This window comes from Lampetra fluviatilis, chromosome 4 (genome assembly GCF_964198595.1).
Source record: "Lampetra fluviatilis chromosome 4, kcLamFluv1.1, whole genome shotgun sequence".
In the NCBI taxonomy this organism is placed as follows: Eukaryota; Metazoa; Chordata; class Hyperoartia; order Petromyzontiformes; family Petromyzontidae; genus Lampetra; species Lampetra fluviatilis.
The window spans coordinates 23752667-23774427 of NC_136278.1; the positions used below are offsets into that span (position 1 = coordinate 23752667).

At 38.7% G+C, this 21761-nt stretch overlaps 1 protein-coding gene across 3 annotated transcripts in view; it reads right to left on the bottom strand.

The window, feature by feature from the left end:
- Positions 1-1990: 1990 nt before the first annotated feature.
- Positions 1991-21761, bottom strand: part of CSMD3 (CUB and Sushi multiple domains 3) — a 426461-nt gene continuing 406690 nt past the window's right edge. The window contains exons 65-71 of one of the 3 annotated variants that reach the window (XM_078855831.1): positions 18590-18655; positions 17828-17986; positions 15588-15700; positions 15087-15174; positions 6986-7124; positions 4853-4997; positions 1991-2745 (exon numbers count right to left, since the gene is read on the bottom strand). In XM_078855831.1, the coding sequence (XP_078711957.1) occupies positions 2722-2745; positions 4853-4997; positions 6986-7124; positions 15087-15174; positions 15588-15700; positions 17828-17986; positions 18590-18655 (734 nt within the window). In that variant the 3' untranslated portion in view covers positions 1991-2721. Of the gene's footprint in view, positions 2746-4101; positions 4998-6985; positions 7125-15086; positions 15175-15587; positions 15701-17827; positions 17987-18589; positions 18656-21761 lie in introns of those variants that run through there. The other 2 variants (XM_078855830.1, XM_078855832.1) reach the window with 2 other exon arrangements.

The following is a 21761-nucleotide window of genomic DNA, read 5'->3' on the forward strand; positions in this document are numbered from 1 at the left end:
TATTTCCTAGAAAGTTGTATTACAAACTTATTCTTGACACCACAGTAAGGCAGGGCTGATAGACACGCACACAGCATTACTTACAGTCAAAGTAGACACATTTAAAGCCTCAAGCTGCCATCCATAACAGCAGTCACTTGCTTTCTTCAACTTGTCTCAATGTTCATATTTTGCTAAATTTGACCACATTTGAATTGCCCAAGTCACTGCTTGTCATACATTCTGGTCATTTTCGACCATTGGACATCTTTTATCGTGATAACTTTTCTCACCAATAATTTGAGGTACATTTATTTGTCAAATTTGCCTCAACTTTGAAGTAAATATTCTGTCCCAACAAGCTTTTCAGACTTGATTGGGGCTGTGCAAGGGGTTTTATGTGGATATTTATACGTGATGGTCTCATGATATAAATTATCATTATTCTCAGAGGATTACATCCATTTCAGTTAAAAGCGTGAAAGACATTCACAATGCAGGCTGGATTATGCAATACCAAGCAAGGTTAAAAATTTCGGACAACTATCATGGCCATATGCGCATTACATCCCAGAAAGTTAGATTTGGATATTCAAACGTAACTATAATTGGCCACCACATCCTGTGAAGATGTCTGGAAATTACCTTTATATATTTTAAATTACCTTCATAGACACACAAACTGTGTGTGTGTGTGCATACGATTGCTGCCAAAGCTACCAAGTTATGATTGTTTACCAATGATCAAATTGTGAAAACACCGATTAAATTATATTGAAAAAAATACATGTGAAAATTATAGATTTCTTTTAGGTATCATTTTTACTTTGATCAAAAAATCACCCCCAAGGTAATAGAGTAACTGGCCAGGTGGCTCAGCAGTCGAGCGATTGGCTTGCAATCAGAAGGGTGCGTGCTTAACTGCTGGATGGGTTTCACTCAACCCATCATTCCTCTGGGGTCGATAAAACACTGACCACTTTGTGGGGAAATCCATAGTGGGTGTCCTATGGATAGCCTCACCTGTGGTATCAGAATACGGAAGTTCAAACACTGGCTCAGGGTTGTAAACAGAAAATGAGTGTTGCGACAATACTACATTGAGCAAGAAATCACCTTGACTTGTTTTTGCGTGTGAAAAATACTAGTAATGACAATTGTAGTATTCTGGTTTACAGTAATTCAACGTGATTGGGTTAATTAAAGGGTTATAGTGTCCATGAAAATGGCATTGATTCATGGCAGGCAGACCAGGATGCTCTTACCAATGCCTCAGAGAGACATTGTATATTGTAGCCAGGCCTGGTGGCAGCTGGCGGTCACAAACACATAGGGCCCTTGTGGCTCAGGGATAGGGACACTGATTATCATGGTAATTTAAAGGGCTGCAAAAAAACAACGTAGCAGATGTTAGGTTCCCAAACAAACAAATGCAGTTCAGATATCCAGTGGTGTGCAAGTTATTTAGATAATTAAATTGTTAACAATAAACTTTTCAGCACATTTCTTCAAATTGTGTTAACTTTCTGGTCCAGAGTTGGCTGGAAATGTGAAATATTTATGGAAGCAGTGTGCAATTTTAATACACAAGAGGCCTATCAAGACCAAACCAATTTGTATTTTTCATAACTTTTAAGTAGACATATTAGACGTATTTAAATGCTGGGTATATGTACCAATCTGGTGAGGATTTACATTTTCTTCAATATTAAAATGAAACATGTTTCATCCGCAAGTAAAAGGGATTAACTTTCTTCATAAGTTGACATGCTGGTGGAAAATATAGTACATTCACGTGATGCTATTTCGCAGTACAAATGACTCTCAGACCGAAATGTAAACAAAACCACGTAATAATAATACACTGTGTAGAATATAAACATTGGTGTGTGAGTTGTGTGTGTACTGAATGTTAATTGTCTCACAAACTTGTTTGGAACAATTCAGTAACAAAAACACATCACCTATTCTCTTTGATTTCCGATATAAAACAAGATTTATTATGAGGATTTCCATAATCAGGCCCAGCTTGTGTTATTACATCAAAAGTAAACCACAAAATGACCTTATTTAAAAGCATGCTTGCAAATGAAAATACCTTTATATTCAAAGAAAACAGCAGCAACGTGTATATATCTACATCACAATACATTTCTTACTTCATTATACTGGTGAAATACACGTGAAGGTAAACTTTATCCTCAAATGTATTTTCTCTGCACAATTTTATTAAAAAATATACAACATAGTCAATATGTTTTACAAATGGATTTTCCCATAAAAATATAACTCTGTAGAAAAAGACATCTTTTACATTATACAGTTCTATATAATACAGTCAAATAGGCTTCTTAAAATGACAATATATTACAAATGCAACTTACAATTATCACATTTTTATACAAAACTACATTACATGTCAATATTTTTTTCTTGTTATAAATGTCATTGATTCATATTATGATATACAGTAGGTAAATGCCTTTTTAAATTATTTGCTGCTTTATATTTTTTTTATAAATATTTTCTTTATTGATTTTGTATAATTTTTTGTGTCCCCTGTGCAGCGGGAGAAATATCAGCTTTGGAAAGTATATGTACAAGTGAAGCTATGATTTATGGTCAATGTAACCAAACCAGATATAATGAAGCTTGAAAGTCAAACGTCTGAAATTTTGATATGAGGTCACTTCACATTCCACTGTGATGGTGCCACTGATGACGGGTGAGTTCTAAATGTCTTCATACCATGGTTGATGTTATTTGCTGTAATGTAAACACAACAATATCAATTACACAGCGTATGTCACGAAGACCATATGATTGATATACGTATATGACAGTGAAAATTAAATGTTTTACTTATGAATTGGTTTAAAAAATACATTGTTCCTTACGTTTCTGACAAATTACATCGCCATAGTTTCGTTAAATGTGTTGGTAAAAAGTTTAAAGATCTATGCGCACCATGACCAGTGTGAATATTAAAATATGAAACGATGTTGTTTTACAATGACAGCTGCAGTCTAAACAAAGTACATGAATAGGGTACTTTGTCACGATAACACGATGTGAAAGGCATTGGCGAAACATTTAAAATAATTCCATAGAATACATATCACTCGAAGTATTCATATACAGTCAAATGGCCTTAGATACTTCTATATTTCATTTAATGATAATATTTTTGTAATGGAAAACAAGTCAGGAACTACTGTTAATTGTTATTTTGAATCATTGTATTTGTTCATCTATTATCCTGAAGATTATACGGGAAAAAAACGAAATAATCTATTGAATCTGATTGCAGTATGCCATTCATTAGATGAGGTTAATTAAAAATTATACGTGAAGAGACAAGATTAAGGATAAAAATAATTCACAATATTTAGATATATATTATCTCCTCTCTTTAAGGAACAACATTCAGTATTGACGATACTGTTACGCAAGTGTAACAACATTGTGTTTTGTAACATGTTTAGTCTTGTTTATGATTGATTTAAATTAGATAAACAATTTAACTGAAGAGTTAATTGAAAAAGAGTGGACGAATGCTTATTGCACAGTTTTGTGAACTGAGATACAATGATTATGTGTGGATGTAACATTTCATCCAGTTCCAGAGAATTAATTAGAGTAAGGAATAATAGAGTAGGGATGTATCAAAAGAATACTGATGCTAATGACTAGCAATTATTTAGAGGTGACATGGTGTGTATCACAATAATGTAGATTATGAGTCGTGTGACTAGACTACATGAAAAAAAATCCTGACAGTTACTGGCAAGAATTGTATGACTGAGCTGTTATATTAAACACATTCCTGCGGAGGGAGCTGGTAGCAACGTTGGGTTGCTCGGTCAATGGCCAGGGTCAACGGCGGCGTGGTGCATTCCGCAAATATGCCCGACTGTGAGGGCGGGCACAAAACGGCGTGAGTAGGTTAAAGGTTGAGTATAGCCCCACCCTCCCCACCCAGCCCCTCCCCACCCAGCCCCTCCCCACCCTCTCCTACCCACCCTCCCCACCCAGCCCCTCCCCACCCTCCCCACCCAGCCCCTCCCCACCCAGCCCCTCCCCACCCTCCCCACCCAGCCCCTCCCCTCTCCACCCGCACGACGGACGGACAGAATAATCCCCTGTGGGCTGGTGTAACCAGGAGGTTCCTACCAGTATCATATCATGGCACACATTTGAACTTAAATATAACAGCTCAGTCATACATTTCTTGCCAGTAACTGTCAGGATTATTTTCTAGCAATGATCAAACACGATATTTACAACAAATTTAAGCCATGCCATTGGTTACTTTACAGCTGAGGTTATAAATTCGTGGGAAGTTCGTGAAATAGCAATGTCCCTTGTGAACTAAAGACGAGTAACTTGGAAGTAAGATGGAATCAGAGGGCTCAACGTTTTTGAAAATGGGCTAACCCCGCTCAAACACATTACCCTGACTACGACAGAGATTGGAATAAGTAACCCTTTGCCATTCAAAATACCAGTTTTTCTTCCGATTTCGTTCCAATGACGTACATGTGCATCATCAAAACGAAACCGGAAGTAAAAAAATTATAATTTCATCAGTACCGAGGTTCCCACAAGGCCATGCAGGAGGGTGTGGCACAGTTTGGTGCCAGCTATCATAGAGTGTGGTCATGTTACTACAGTTCTCTGTGGCGAGTACAATGTCTTTAAAATCAATGGCGCTATGCCTCTAGATCAAATTAACGCTGAGCCGCTTGTGTGTTCCGAGATTGATAGGTGAACGGGACCTACCCTGCAACTTGCAGAAGTCTTGGAACGGGACAGGGCTAAGAGCTCTCTGAGGGAATATAGCCCATGAAGTGGAACCGGAATGAACGCTCACCTCAGTGTTGAGTCGAGTATCAAATCGCACAGCCTTACTCTCCGCAGGTTTCATGTTAGTGTCGTACATGGGGTTTTCAAACATGGACTGCCTGTTGCTGGTTTCATGACCTGAATAACCATTGTACCGCACCTGCGGAACTGACCTGCCAGAAGATAAATACAAAAAGCGAAAAACACTCTCATACTTGGTAATACAATGGCACAGGTATTTAAGTATGTGCATCACAAACATTTCATTGTGAAACCTATACACATGTTTAGAGTTTGATCCAATTGTTGTATGTTTTCTTTTTGATATGTTGCATATATATGTTACATGTGAAATGCTAACATTTTACTTTTAAAGTATGAAAAAAACAAAGGTTATAAAGCGGTCCAAAAATCATAGTACAACCATGTGCTCACAAACCATGGTAGTGTTAGTTACTTATGGCTTGAAATCTGTATATTCCTGAAAAATAGCATGTGATATGAGTTTGTGTTATTTTGTGATTTGTTTGTGCCATTTTTTACCGTAACATATTATTATCCATGTTGTGTCATCTATTTAATGATTTTGAGACGTATCCTGTAATAACATGTCACCCATATGCCCTTGGTAATAAATTTGGTCTATAAATAAAGATATTATATGCATTTAAGGTAGTGCCGGGGATATTTTAGCAGCAATGCCCATTCACCAAGAATAAAGCAGAAGGCAAGGTTGCATTGCAAAGGGTAGGGGTGTAAAGGTACCACACAAAATCAAATGTCACTGCAATTACAATGTATGTCTATAATGCAGACAAACATATATTTGTAAAACTGAATAGCAATGCACCTTTAAACTTATTTAATATAAATCATATATTTTTTGCTAACTGTGTGCAAATGAAAACCAATTCTCACTGTATATTGATTCAGAAAACTACAATTCAGAACAGATGAAAGATTTTTATTCCCCATTCCACAAAGCCAAGGTGGAACAACATGTACAAACGTTGTGGTTTAGTAGTTTCCGGGCCTGGGGAAAAAGCCACACGGGGGCTCCAATATTCCTTCAACAATAATCCTGATGCAAGCCCATCTTTTGTGTCTCCCCCTCCGGGTGGCCCTGTTGGTGCCATTTGGTTCAGGGTTTAATAGTTCATACACAAACTCAGTCCTCTGATAATGTATTTGGGAAACACTACAAAACAAGTGCACTTACATGTTCATTTTCTGTGGATATTAAAGGTCCCATTGTGCTCTTTATAGATTCAAGCAATTGCATGTAATGGATAAATTTGGAAAAATGCCCTCAATTAGCACTTAACCAGATTTTCCCTCCCAGTGTGTTTGCTGGGCTCGAAGCCACTGTCGTTAGATGCTTGGGACCACCTTGGGGCAAAATCGTCACTGAGCAATGTTTAACGTGAAATAATGATATTGATATTGATGACTAAATTTAAACATCGGCTCTATCAGACATGCCGTACGGAGTCTAGTTAAATTGTTCTATTTGCCTATGGGAAAGACCAAATCACAGTAAAGTTGGATATAAGCACACCCATTGGAGCAAATGTGCCTGTATCAGAAGTTGCCTTTTGTCTTCCTTACACAAGTGTTATGGATGGATTATATACAACTCTGCTTATATGACACCTTCTGTACTCGATATAATAGTAATACAATTTCTTTAGCGATGCAAACATCCACTTGATGTCACGTAGGTATAAAATAAAATAAATCACGACGTTTCGATCGCAACGCAAACAGTCGTCCTCAGGTCGAAACATTTTCATCCAGCAGTGGAACTGCTGAACTAGCGAGAGAGCAGCTACAACAAGGCGATATATGTAGCTGCTCTCTCGCTAGTTCAGCAGTTCCACTACTGGATGAATGTTTTCCCCCTGAGGACAACCGCTTGTGTTGCAATCGAAACGTCGTGATTTATTTTATTTTTCTACCTACGTGACTTTACCGAAAGAACCAAAGAGTATGGATTCCTGCAGTCACGAAGGCTTCAAATCAAGATCCACTTGATGCTCTTTTTGAGAAGCATACCACTCTTCCCGTCTGGTTGAAAACAAAACACTGACGGCCGTGCAATATAAATTAGAATTGACTGAACATGCACAGGCTGCTGCTTGTGTATGTAGCAGTGCTCCACCTCTGCTTGTAAAGGTAGAAGGCAAAGCCAGCGAAGATGAGGGCAAAGAAGGGCACGAGGATGGCGATGGCGACTGAGCTGCTGCTGGTGCCCAACTTCTGCCCAGAAGGCTCCAGTCCCCGACTTGTGTTTATTGTGCCTGCGACACGCAGCACAGACAAAGCCAGATCGTTCTCTCTGTTAGCTGCTGGGGTTAGGCTGCAGAGATGACTACAGTTCACAACAAATGATTACAACTGGCACAACGCTTCGTGTGGAGGAGGGGCAATAAACGTATCGTGACGGGCCATTATTTTGCTACTGGTATCAGATTGTCAGTAGACTCTACCAGAACAAAATGTTGGGTTGAGATGGTCCAGTGAAGCTTCATGAAACCTTCATCGGTGCACACCTTCACATTGAAACTAAATATTCTTGTACTTCGGGGTGCAGGTTAGGCTGCTAACATAAAACTACCACACACACAACCGGTTACTATGCAAGCTTTGGCAAATGTGTACTATAGTTATTTTAAATAAATGTCCAAATTTAAAGTTATTGTGTTCACTGAAGGTGGAACGAAATATTGAGTAATTTATTAATCTATTCTTAAGCTGATGATAAATATAAACAAACAAATTGCGTAAGATGTTAACTCCTGCTATCAATACAACTGAATAGCATTTTCAAAGCAAAATTGTAACTTGTTTTGGCTTCTTAACATCTACTGTGCATTATAACACTGTATGAAACACATTGCTCATTATGCAATGTAGTATTTTAAAATGCAATAAATGCAGCTAAAAACACAATCAATGCAAAGGGAAAACTGTTTCATTTTTAACTCTCAGGATGAATGTTAAACTTTTAAAAACATGTGACATTTTGGCAGCAATGTAATTGTTCCTTGTCACGTAACCATCACATCAATTCGCAGGGCACACTAGGGGGCTAAAGTGTCCAACATTATGGCCTATCCAGGGAGATCCAATGGGGATAAAAAATGAGTTGCAATACTGGACGTCAAAAAATCATGAAGCAATTACTGCATTAAATGGACTGCGACAGCTGGGTTCTATATGTCAGGCTGAATCAACCTAAAGAGAATATATGCAAAGCTTCACATTTGCAATTGTGCACATGGTTTTTATTTATATGTGGGATGTTAGCATTGTGTAATGGTTCTTATATTGGAGTTGGAATATAGAGGTCGCCAGTTCTATTTGATCTCCCAATATGGTAGCTGAAAAAATGGTGCGAGCTTATTAAATCTCCCCCACCCCACGTCTCTATCCACCGAGTGGTATAATGCGGGAATACCAGTTAGTTGATTGACATGTCGCGCATGGTGCGGTAAAGTATGGGGACTCCCACATCTTCCTAGATGATTGTCCAGTGCGAAAGAGTAGGCCAAATACCATCCAGAGGGGGCCTCTAGAGCTCCCTCCAGTGGAGGCCCTTCTGCCAGCAGTGGCATGAGCCAGACATTGCAGGGCTGCAATCCCACCTTTTACATTTGTATTTACTAACTGATGTATCTCAAATAATTACATGTGAAAAACGATTCTTCTGTCAGTGGACTGAGAGCCATTATGTCCAGATAAGATTAATATCCCAAACCTAAAAAGTTGATTATATTAAGTCATAACATGCTGAGGTAATCGCTTAATACATTAATTACCACAATACACAAACACTGTCGGATTATAAAAAAAAAACAATGCTTAATTAATGGATAAACAAATCAAACATACTTGGAATCGTTGTATTAGTATATGCCTGAAAATACCAATATGCTAATCGGACATTAATTGGTGTGACTTATATTTTCCAAAGTGCTCTTCTACTTTTAAATGGTGGAATACAATTAAGCAGTGCATTTTCGCATTATATAAATACTGATTTTTTTAATTCTTGGAAATGTTTTTTTACAGATAAATGTATGCATCATATGACTTCCAAATCTTGCTTGATTACTAGCTATATATATGAAAACATTGCAATGCAAAGCGTACAAATAAAAAACTGACTCATTTCATGTTGCAGGTAATACATTAATAAAGATCTGCAGGTAACGCAGACCTAGTCAAATAAAATAAAAACATCTGAACTATACGCCATCCGTATTTGTAACGAAAGTATATATAAAATTCACTACAAATGTATGTTTTACGATAAATAACAAAACCGCGTTTAACATATTTGATTTCGATTACATTTTCAAATGCTTGTTTGAAATCGTAAATAAGTTGAAAACTCTGTCATGGTGATTCGAAGGCTGAATAAAACTTTGTGGGAATGTCGTGCAGATGCCTGTTTGATTCAATCAAAATACATGTCACGCACAAGTGTAAAAAAAAGATACATTCATGTTAATCGCAATATAATGTACAACCCTGCTCAATACAGTTGTTGTATTATTGCTGTGAAGGAGAGAGTGAAGGGACAGGCCTCGTTTGAAAATCACTCGCCACTGATCTTATTTGTGGCACTGAATCAAGCTCTGGTGTTGTTGATTTTTTGCGTATTTGGTAAGTCAAGTTTAATATACACAAACATTTATATAATAAGGCAAAAACTATTAGATATCGTTTTCATATGACATTCATATCTTTGGCATTGCTCAATATTTAAATGTAGAACTGACACATTTTATGTTTAAGATTGCACCATGAATGGGTTCACATAAAAGGTTTGCCACAGGTTAATGTGTTTTTTTATGCTCTAGCTTAGATAAATAATGCAAATCTCCTTATTTATAGAGAAATGTACTGCTTTAAAAAAAAATATGGTGAAAATATACATTGGGAATATAAATTGAGGACTGTTAGTTTGCATATTTTCGGGCATGAAATGTAGGATGTTATTTTTATTTGAAATACCAATTTTGAGATACTAGTTCACACAGGTAACATTATACATGAGAACAAAACCCACATCGCCATATAAAGAAACCAAAAGAAGCACTGCAATGCTTGAATGAGTTTTGCACTTTCACTCTAATCGAACGTTACCGACATTTACATATTCGGTCCTCACAGGAACAGGCAGAGAAATAAAGAAGCTTCTGCCCCATCAAACTGGAATCTGATGGGAAATATATGAAAGACGGTGTACAATTCTTCACATGGGAACAGAGTGATATATACGACCACCAGAACGGTCAATCAAACCGTCCCAGTAGGATCATCATTCCACTGAAGGTACTTTGAGTCAGAATCAACCAGATCTCGTTATCTTTCACTATAATCCCTTGAAAATAAGAAGCCGCCTCCTCCAGAGATCTGTCTATCCTATTTCCCATGCCACTTAAAATACACACACACATAGATGCATTTCCTCTAACAACAATGTGCTCACTTTGAGTCATTTTGGATATTAAACACATTATTCTGCAAATTTCCACTGAGAAAAGGGCGCAATTTAGAGACCCATTTCCCACACCAGCACTAACAGCTGTAATGTGGTATTTCTCAACTTGCCAGGCAATGCCTATTATTTCTGGATTAGCGCTGGTATTAATGACCGTTTTCCTGGAAACTAGCTCAATTTGGCCAGTTTATCTCTTTGCACAAATTCCGATAAAAACAGCCCCGAGTGCTTTGCCCGTAAAAGTTTTGCGGGTAACTCAAGGAGTCGCAAAGTAAATATATAAAATAAAATGAAGGTAAACCTCTATGTACTAATCCTAAAGTTATTATTTTGATCAAGCGCACATCAGGAAGTGTTGGAAAAAGGTTCAATTATGAAGCTATTAAGAAGCACAAGTGCAAGCGATTTCAAGGCAGTAACATTGAAGAGCTACATTTACATTGCGCAGTACAATCACATTATAAGCAACAATGTACAAATAAGATTATGGAATCAGTTGGAGTAGGGAATGAGCCGAAAGGAACAGGTATAATTAACTGGAAGCGAGAACATATCACCCTGAATATAAGTATGGGTAATTCAATACCTTAATTCACTTCACCTTGACAATTTTATATCATGTAATGGCTTAACATTGCCCAGCGGCAGCACATTTGCTGCTTGTTGCAGAGGGTTGTGGTTCTATTCTGGCAGGCCACCCTTGTTATTGCTGTGGTGCGCATTAATCATTAAGTCATAAAGTACAGCGATAGCTCTGTGATCTAGCGCTTTACCATCCAAAATGTTCTATCAAATCGGTATCTGTCAGACGGAAATTCAAGTCTTCCTTTGCGTACCTGGAAAAATTCCGACAGTCATCTGGCATTTGGACGTGCGCTTCTCATAGATCTTTGTGCTTACGGATGCTTCGGGACGCTGCCGAGTGATGGTGCAAGCAGCAGTGTCTACATACAATACTCTATACCACTGTATACTGTACTCTAAACGGCCCAACTGCTTCTCTACAATCAACTTAAAATTGCTCTACTGACCCGTGAGTCCCTCTGTAAAAGAGCAAAGAGTTTCTTTCTTGCAAAGTTGTATGCACTCAGAAAATTTGGTGAACCGTAAGTATAGCTCTCAGATAACCAGCATATTTGATAGACCAGCATCCTCCATTCCCTAAGGATGCCCGACAGCACAGAATTTGCTGTACGCTCCGTTTGCTTCACGGTGGACGTTTAAGATCCCTTGACGTCATTCGAAAAGAGTAGGCCATCGACATTTGCACGAGTGTGGAACTACTACAGTACTACAGACTTGTATGTGTGTGTGTTGAACTTCTTTCAACCAACCGTGCCAATCTGGAGGTGCAGTGTTGAGTCTATGGGCAGTGTTGAGTCTATGGCTAGTGTTAGTCTATGGGCAGTGTTGAGTCTATGGGCAGTGTTAAGTCTATGGCTAGTGTTAGTCTATGGGCAGTGTTGAGTCTATGGCTAGTGTTGAGTCTATGGCTAGTGTTAGTCTATGGGCAGTGTTGAGTCTATGGGCAGTGTTAAGTCTATGGCTAGTGTTAGTCTATGGGCAGTGTTGAGTCTATGGCTAGTGTTAGTCTATGGGCAGTGTTGAGTTTATGGCTAGTGTTGAGTCTATGGGCAGTGTTGAGTCTATGGGCAGTGTTGAGTCTATGGCTAGTGTTAGTCTATGGGCAGTGTTGAGTCTATGGCTAGTGTTGAGTCTATGGGAAGTGTTGAGTCTATGCCTAGTGTTAGTCTATGGGCAGTGTTGAGTCTATGGGCAGTGTTGAGTCTATGGGCAGTGTTGAGTCTATGGCTAGTGTTGAGTCTATGGGCAGTGTTGAGTCTATGACTAGTGTTAGTCTATGGGCAGTATGTATGTATGCTGAACTTCTGTCGCACCGTAAGTAGCCAACTACGCAAATTGGAGGTGTGGGGGAAGGACAAAAAAACTAAAAACAGTTTAAAAAAACGAGTTTTCAATCTAGATTTTAAAAGTGCATCGCTCCAGTGGCTTCCTAACGTCGGAAGGAAGAACGTTCCAGACGGCCGCAGAAGCGCATCCAAAAGTGTGCGATGCAGTGACCATCTTTGTATGTGAAACAGAGCACCTTCCTGTGCAATAGCCTCGTGCTATAAGAATGGTGTGGATACCGCAAAAGGTTGTCTTGTTTCGTCCTCTAAAAAGCACACAATCTATTTGCGTACTATTGTTTGGAGAACACGTAATATTTAACTATAAAGATTGCTCTGTGTTGACTGAAATTTCATGAGGACGAAAGATTTTCATTGAAATTGTATTTTTTCCAAATGAATGTCCCACTGCATATGTGCTAAATAGAATCAATGAGAATGCACGAGCAGCAAACCCCATTTGACATAAGTCGTACTGATTTTATGCAGTGCGGAAACTATTTAATGCAGTCCCTCTGTATACTTGCTGCCTCTATGATTGACAATCCACATTCAGTTAAAATTAACTTTTTATAAAAAACGTATTTTATGAATAACGTATTGTCCTGCGTTAGAAAGCAATGTCTATTTTCATTAAAGTGTAACAAAACTATGTCCCGCCCGTGCCCTTCATCCCTTTTACCAAGGTCATTCCTATTATCTTTTCTCAGATTAAAAGCCAAATAACACGTGGAATGACATGTTCTAGGGTCCATCAAAATCTCAAATAAGAACAATTCACGTTGAAAAAGTTACGACGTGAGCATTGCAGTATCTGGTTATATGCATAATATGAATCAATACAACATATTGCGTTGAGTTTGTGTGTAAATATTAATACCTATCAAATCATTTTGACAAGCGATCATAGCTGGATTCATGAGAGTGTTTCAAGTGACTTTTTCACTATTTCACCTCCTACTCACCCTCTCTACCTACTTAGCGCTCGAATCCTGGCAGCCCCTGCACTAAAATCCTCACCCTAACTCTCACCTTTTTCATAGCTTATCATTCCACTGACTCTGCTTCCCATCGCTTCCTCTATAATCAACACACATTATACCGAGGCGATAATTACGACTTCGCTTGTCAAGGTAGAATCATTATTTATGAGAGCATTTATTTTTACATGCAGGACTTTACTTTTGCATTAGGTGTTCCGTGCCCGAATATTTCCTGCTGATCCCAAAATCCATTTACAAACGGATTATTACATGGACTAAATATATCAATAAACACACACGCAAAAGACACAATTACCGCCCATGTCATGCTATTACAAAGTACATTTTGGACATAACTATAATTGAAACAAAACCTGATACTGTGTTGCCGATGATGCACCAAGCAAAAGTAACATGAACTTAAACACATTCGTCAATAACACTGCCTATGAGGAAACAAAAGAATGTTACAGGGAATGGCCCTACTCATACAATTGCTTCCTACAAGGGACACCGTCGAGATTTTTGTCTTTTCCTCGCACCTCCGATTAGCACGATTGGCTAAATACGGTGCCAAAGAAGTTCAACATGCATACATGCCATATGAATGTGTAATTTTTTTCATCATTCAAACAATCACAGTTTAAATTTCGATTTAAAGCTTTCGTGACTGCAGAGATTCATCGTCTTGGTTCTTTCGGTAAAGTCACGTAGAAGGGAAATAATAAAACGCAAGCAGCCGTCCTGAGGACGGCTGCTTGCGTTGTGGCCGAAACGTCGTGAGAATTATTTTATTATGTTTTATTTTTATTATTTTATTATATCCCTTCTACGTGACTTTACCGAAAGAACCAAGAAGATGAATCACAGTTTACACCACGTACAAATAAAATAACGTCGAGTTCATTCCAAATGCATACATTGTCACGGTCACTCGGCTGTGTGTATGTGAAAACACCTATTGCAGGTCACATCAGTTCACGTTATCTTTCTGCCTTCTATCTTGTTATGATTTAATACATTATCCCTTCGTATGGCTCAGTGCATTCATGGCTCCCAGGACCACTGTACACAATGGAAGGTTCTTGTTGTTGGCGATACAAAAAGCGACTGGCCATGTCAAGGGCACATACAAATGCATACGTACTTTAGAGACATATGAAGATAATTGGTATTCCTTGGTTCTGGACAGAGGTGTGGAGTACGTCAAAAAGAAGGAAGTCTGGTGTAAAAAGCACACTTAGAGGGTTCGCTTTGTATTAAAGAAATAGATAACCAATGAATACACATGTCAAAATCTGGCATACTCAAAGCACACGCACATCTGCTTTACGCGTATGTTGTTCTTCGAAAATGCTTGGAAAATCTACAGGATGAATATATATGTGTAAAATTCTTCGCAAAACTAACATGTTTTAGCCTCTTCACAAACATGATAGAAATGTCCACGTGCTTCATGTGTCAAGTGCTAGTAGGATGCGGAAATAGGCTATACATTGAATTTAGCAAATCCCATTCGAATACAGAGAATTATAAGAACACTATTGTAAAAACAACAAGTAAATCACTGCACATGACATGAGTTGTATGGCTCATGAAAAGGAACAATACAATTATCGAAAAAATGGTTACTCAATGCAGAGCGAATGCATTTTCATTCAAATACAACCGGCCACTTTCACCTCCTTAATGGAAATCGAGAACTATTTTACAATTGTAATACGTGCCCAAGAATATGTGGTGGTATCCTAGAAACCCATGACGGATTCGCGATGACTACAGTGACCCTTGGCTTATAATAACTGTGGTTCTACGCTTCACGTTATCTAGTCAGCAGACTGATTACTGCATGCTTACCTGCTCTCTGAAAACCAAACGAGCCAAATTCCTTCGCTTGAATGAACCCTTCGTAGATGTAGGTTAATCCATCATGCTCCACCGACACCTTGCACATGCACATCATAAAATAGGATGCGTCAAGCAATTAAAACGTGTGTCATAATTGCCATTTTTTGTTCAAACGGCATATGCTGAAAAAATATACTCTTGAAATTTACGACAACAAAACATAGTATGCACATAAATTTGAAGCATTCAATATGTTACTACTACGTAGGTTTTCATGGTTGTGCTATATAACTCTTCGATGTGTTTCGGGTTGCAATGCACGTTGTTTGGTACGATGTCCAATGTTTCGCTCCACATGCTCGAAGCCTCTTCAGGAACTGGTTGCGAAATGTCAGACATCGTGCCGGACAACATACGGCACATGCGAAAATTACATCAGAGCTATTCATTATATTGTAACTTAAACCATAACAACATTTTATGAATGTAAAATGTTTGCAGTGAACTTACAAAGCCATCCATAGCCCAGCTCTCTTCATTGACTCTGGCGATTAAGTTGTAATCCAAGTTGTAGACCTGTCGGATTCTCAAGAGCAGCCGTGCATCTTCCCCTTTATAAACACCTGTGTGTATACAACGTTGCATTACTATTCATTGATTTGTAAAATATTATCATGAGCAACACCTATGCAACAACGACAAAAAACGACGGAAGAAAAATTATACGTAAAAAAAAACGTGTTTTGTCAAACCAACTATAAACTGCTGTGGATACTTATCATTGAATTTCACTGAAAAAGGAGTGATATTAATGTTGATTACACGTTACTATTTTGGTGAATAAGCAAGTCTTTATGTGATTGCGGGCAAGAAGGAGCAGGGGTTGCATATCATTGATATGCTAATTTTTTCTAACCCCCCTCCCTCTCTCTGCCTCCGCCCCCCCTCTGTCTATTTAAGGCCACCCCACAGAGACGATCACCCCTCTCTGTCACCTGTGTTGCTCTCGCTATGTATGTATCTTGTGATATCTGTCTGCTAATATGTCTGTCTATAGTTTTCTGGTTAGATATTATGTCGCTATTTCATTATACCTGATGATGATTGCTTGTGTTGCAATCGAAACGTCGTATTCTATTATTTAATTTAATTTATTATTTTATCTTTAGACGTGACTTAACCGAAAGAACCAAATAATAATTCCTGCAGTCACGAAAGTTCTAAAATTAAGATTGAACCACTTCTACGGGGAAGTTTTAAGCTTATCTTTTTTCTCTCTCTCTGGCGACTTGTTTTCTCTGCATGTGTCCTCTTTAGAATGTTCACACTTAAATTCTAACTTAGCAATCTTTGAAATACGTAATCAACCAGGCTATGCGTTAATTGTGTGTTGACCGACCCTCTGTGTTGTATTACATTACATTTCGATATTTTACTAGGTTATTTAATTTTAGTGTGTCTTTCTCCTGATTTTCAGGCTTGCTTGCTGTGCCATCGTACTCGCAGCACCACGTTTTCTTTTGGACCACTCATTGATATGCTAATTTTTTCTAACCCCCCTCCCTCTCTCTGCCTCCGCCCCCCCTCTGTCTATTTAAGGCCACCCCACAGAGACGATCACCCCTCTCTGTCACCTGTGTTGCTCTCGCTATGTATGTATCTTGTGATATCTGTCTGCTAATATGTCTGTCTATAGTTTTCTGGTTAGATATTATGTCGCTATTTCATTATACCTGATGATTGCTTGTGTTGCAATCGAAACGTCGTATTCTATTATTTAATTTAATTTATTATTTTATCTTTAGACGTGACTTAACCGAAAGAACCAAATAATAAAAAAAAGAACTTCACGTAAAGTCCGTAGATTCTTGCTTCTCTGTACCAGTGACCATCTCAATAACAACATGCCTATGAAGAACTATACCCTTTAGTATTGACCTTTTGACCAGTGAAGAAATCGCAGGAGATAGATATTGTGGTCCTGGACCTTTGCTGAATTATTTTTTTCCAAGGTTGATCAATCTGGTTCAAAAAATGTAGTGTGTGGGGGGGGGGAAGTATGAACAGAAATATACCAGCGGCAGCTTCAGGAAGCACTGGCCATGTCATATTTTAATCTATAAGTCATCAAATACAATGCGGATCAAAAACGCGGTGGTCCTCGACCACATCGAAAATGTCATAGGCACTCGTGAAACAGGTTGAGAGATACCTCGGGCGAACGTGGTAAAATGGGCAGATTAATAAGGTCGTCGTTTCAGTGGGAACTTGATGTGCATGGACAGTGGGGACTGGAGGTGGGGGCAACTAATCACCAATTTTCAGCCAATTAAAAGCCACGGTGGGCCGCATGTTTGCGACAAATTATGCTTAATTCTAAAATATTACATTTCAAATAACACACCTCGAATACAATGATGAAATTGCTGCGAGCATTTAGGAGTACATTTTAATCCATAATTATATGAATCAAGTTTGTTTTGTTTAACCAGGTGAGAACTGAAGAGACCAACATAATCTAATTTGCATGAAGCTTTATAAAATAATTAGGCAGTGGAAAGTGTCCATTAATCAGCAGTGAAACCAGAGTGGCTGGTGATAATGATGATGGGTCTATACTATTTACCATAAGTTTAACCCGTAGTAGCAATGACTATTTTCAGAGTAAGAAACACAGCCTTGATGTTGTGTTGCGGAAATTGAGACAAACCAATAAAGAGACGAAGGTGTGAGTGAGTTGTAAAGGTTACCTGTCAAAGCTAACTCCATGAGGTTAGCCATGAAACTGCAGTTCATTCGGCCGGTTGAAGCATTGAAACCCTTTATTATGAGCGTGGCTTGATGTTTGCGCCCTTGGTAGTCAAAAGAGCCTTTCCAAACATAGTTGAGCTCAAACACACTGTCTGGAACTGAAAAAAAATCCGATACAACACACGTGACTGCAAAGCAATAATCAGTCACATTTTGCTGCTAAATATGGCCAATTTAATGGAAAAATTAGTATGGTCGAATTCAAGTAAAATGTAGGTGTACTGTATTTGATTCTGTGACGAAATTTACTCTTTATGTATTACAGCCGGATTTCTGTAAACGAATATTAAGAAACGATGAAAGACCAAATAGTGTTCACATTTATCTTTTGTGATTACAATATCAGGCTTTGTAGTCCATGCTGTAATTAAAATGTACATATAATATATATCTGACTCTTCGCACTTGAGCCAATGATGAAAAGAGTTTTGGAAATGTATTTATTGCGGTTAAATATATATGCGAAATGACAGAATACATATTCAACGCTGCAACTCGCGCAAGTTATTACTTTCACTGCTCGGCAGCAGATTGCAAAATTAACAGTTGCTAACAATGCCTTGAAAATATTTGCAAACATTTCACATTGAATATCTGCCAAGTATGAGCAGCTGGATTTTTATAAGAACATGGCAAATGATGCAGTGAAATTCACTAATGACTAATGTCACAGTGACCAATAATATAAAGAAAGCACTTGCCAGTTGGTTTTGGGCTTAGAGATCCCATTGTGGGTATATTCCTTTTTTCATTCGGTTTTGGGCCAGCTGTTAAGGAAATACAATTATTAAGTGAGAGCAATTCCTACCTGCCCTCAATTCAGATACATAGTGCATAGGTATGTAAACTAATACTTTATTGATGCTTTTATTATTAATGGCAGGGTATTTAAAATTGCAATTAGTTTTTTTAAATATTAAATGAATCGAAATTGAATGCAATTTAATGGTCAGTATGCTCATAATATACATGATTAAAGATTATAACATGCAATTGTGTATGATAGAGAAGACTTAAAGTCATGAAAACATTGTGCACGAAATATAAACATTAACAATAAAAACATATTTAAGTTGTAGCTAAACAATTTTAAATGTTTCATGACAGTTTACAAGTATGAATAGACCCGGATATTTAAGATGACATGCCGATAGATGTAACCATCTGAGATAGCTAAGCCAAAATCACACCCCTGAGATTGAATGTGACATGCCGATATATCAAGTAATATTAACTTGCGAACATGGAAGACATTCTAGGAATGAGAAGTGTTAAGAAAATATAAGTATTGAATACCCCACAAACACAATCTATACATGGGGCATCTCACTAATGGTAGGTGCACTTCACTTTTTTTTCTTGAGCTTTGGATTTTTTGCAAAATTTATTTTTATTTGTAAAAGATATAGGAGTATGCTCGTAGTTCAGATGAAATTTATATACATAGATTACATGAATATAAACACAAAATGTAAGTATTGCATCTTTCTAGATTTGAAGCTTTCGTGACTGCAATGATTCATATTCTCAGGTTTTTTCGGTAAAGTCACGTAGGTAAAAACATTAAAATTAATGAAAGTAAAATAAAACAAAACAAAATAAAATTCACGACGTTTCGGAGGCAACACAAGTCTCCGTCATCAGGTGGGACCGTCACAGCCGAATTAGCTGCATCAAGTGAAGCAATGATTCAAGATGTAATCCCTTATAAGCAAGTTGAAGGGAGGTGGAGGGGGGGGGAGAGCTTATCAGGCTGTGGTAGCCAATGAATGGAAACGTATCGGGAGGGAGGAGGAGCGGTGATCAAAGACTGCACGCAGTGCTCAACACAATGAATGGAGACGTGTCGGGACGGAGGGCGAGCGGCGATCAAAGACTGCACGCAGTGCTCAACACAATGAATGGAGACGCGCCGGGACGGAGGGCGAGCGGTGATCAAAGACATCACGTAGTGCTCAACACAATGAATGGAAACGTGGCGAGCGGTGATCAAAGAACAATGAAGAGATTACTGTTAAACACTGTGGATGTTAACACTCGGTGAAGTAAATTAAAATAGTGCCTGTCAGATAAGATGGTCCAAAAAGTGTAATTAAGTCTTTTTTGCGTGGTTAATAACATCTTTCCAGTGATTACTGAGTTTGTACCCATCATCACGGTTGAAATTATGTCTGTGTTTGTATATTTGTATGGCTTCGTGTACAAACCTTTGATGGTAGCCCGGAGGTTTGCAGAGAACCTTGGTCTCGGAAAAGACAATTTCATGAGAGCCCGCCGAGTTGTAGCAATGATCGGCAACGGCCGAAGAATCAGTTCTGCCGTGTTTCAGATCTGACTTGTGCTCGCGGACACGATCAGCAACATGACGTTTTGTTTCTCCAATGTAGCAATCACCACAAATGCAACTCAATTTGTAGACTCCAGGATACTGTAAGTCAGGAACGACATCCTTCACAGATGGAATCAGATCACGGATTTTATGCACTGTACTGAATCGGACTTGGATCTTATGTTTGTTTAGAATTTTGGAGATCTTTTTGGTCACGCCTGCTATGTATGGTAACGTGATAGTTTTGGTCGGAGTTTCATGTGGTTGTTTCTGTGTGGTGGGAGAGACAGCTTGGCGGATAGTGCGGTCAGAGTATCCGTTCATCCTGAACGGATACTCTGACCTGAGGATACTCTCATCCTGAGGGCCCGATGTACATCGGGCCCTCAGGATGAACGGATACTCTGACCGCACTATCCGCCAAGCTGTCTCTCCCACCACACAGAAACAACCACATGAAACTCCGACCAAAACTATCACGTTACCATACATAGCAGGCGTGACCAAAAAGATCTCCAAAATTCTAAACAAACATAAGATCCAAGTCCGATTCAGTACAGTGCATAAAATCCGTGATCTGATTCCATCTGTGAAGGATGTCGTTCCTGACTTACAGTATCCTGGAGTCTACAAATTGAGTTGCATTTGTGGTGATTGCTACATTGGAGAAACAAAACGTCATGTTGCTGATCGTGTCCGCGAGCACAAGTCAGATCTGAAACACGGCAGAACTGATTCTTCGGCCGTTGCCGATCATTGCTACAACTCGGCGGGCTCTCATGAAATTGTCTTTTCCGAGACCAAGGTTCTCTGCAAACCTCCGGGCTACCATCAAAGGTTTGTACACGAAGCCATACAAATATACAAACACAGACATAATTTCAACCGTGATGATGAGTACAAACTCAGTAATCACTGGAAAGATGTTATTAACCACGCAAAAAAGACTTAATTACACTTTTTGGACCATCTTATCTGACAGGCACTATTTTAATTTACTTCACCGAGTGTTAACATCCACAGTGTTTAACAGTAATCTCTTCATTGTTCTTTGATCACCGCTCGCCACGTTTCCATTCATTGTGTTGAGCACTACGTGATGTCTTTGATCACCGCTCGCCCTCCGTCCCGGCGCGTCTCCATTCATTGTGTTGAGCACTGCGTGCAGTCTTTGATCGCCGCTCGCCCTCCGTCCCGACACGTCTCCATTCATTGTGTTGAGCACTGCGTGCAGTCTTTGATCACCGCTCCTCCTCCCTCCCGATACGTTTCCATTCATTGGCTACCACAGCCTGATAAGCTCTCCCCCCCCCTCCACCTCCCTTCAACTTGCTTATAAGGGATTACATCTTGAATCATTGCTTCACTTGATGCAGCTAATTCGGCTGTGACGGTCCCACCTGATGACGGAGACTTGTGTTGCCTCCGAAACGTCGTGAATTTTATTTTGTTTTGTTTTATTTTACTTTCATTAATTTTAATGTTTTTACCTACGTGACTTTACCGAAAAAACCTGAGAATATATTGCATCTTTGTTGTGTTTT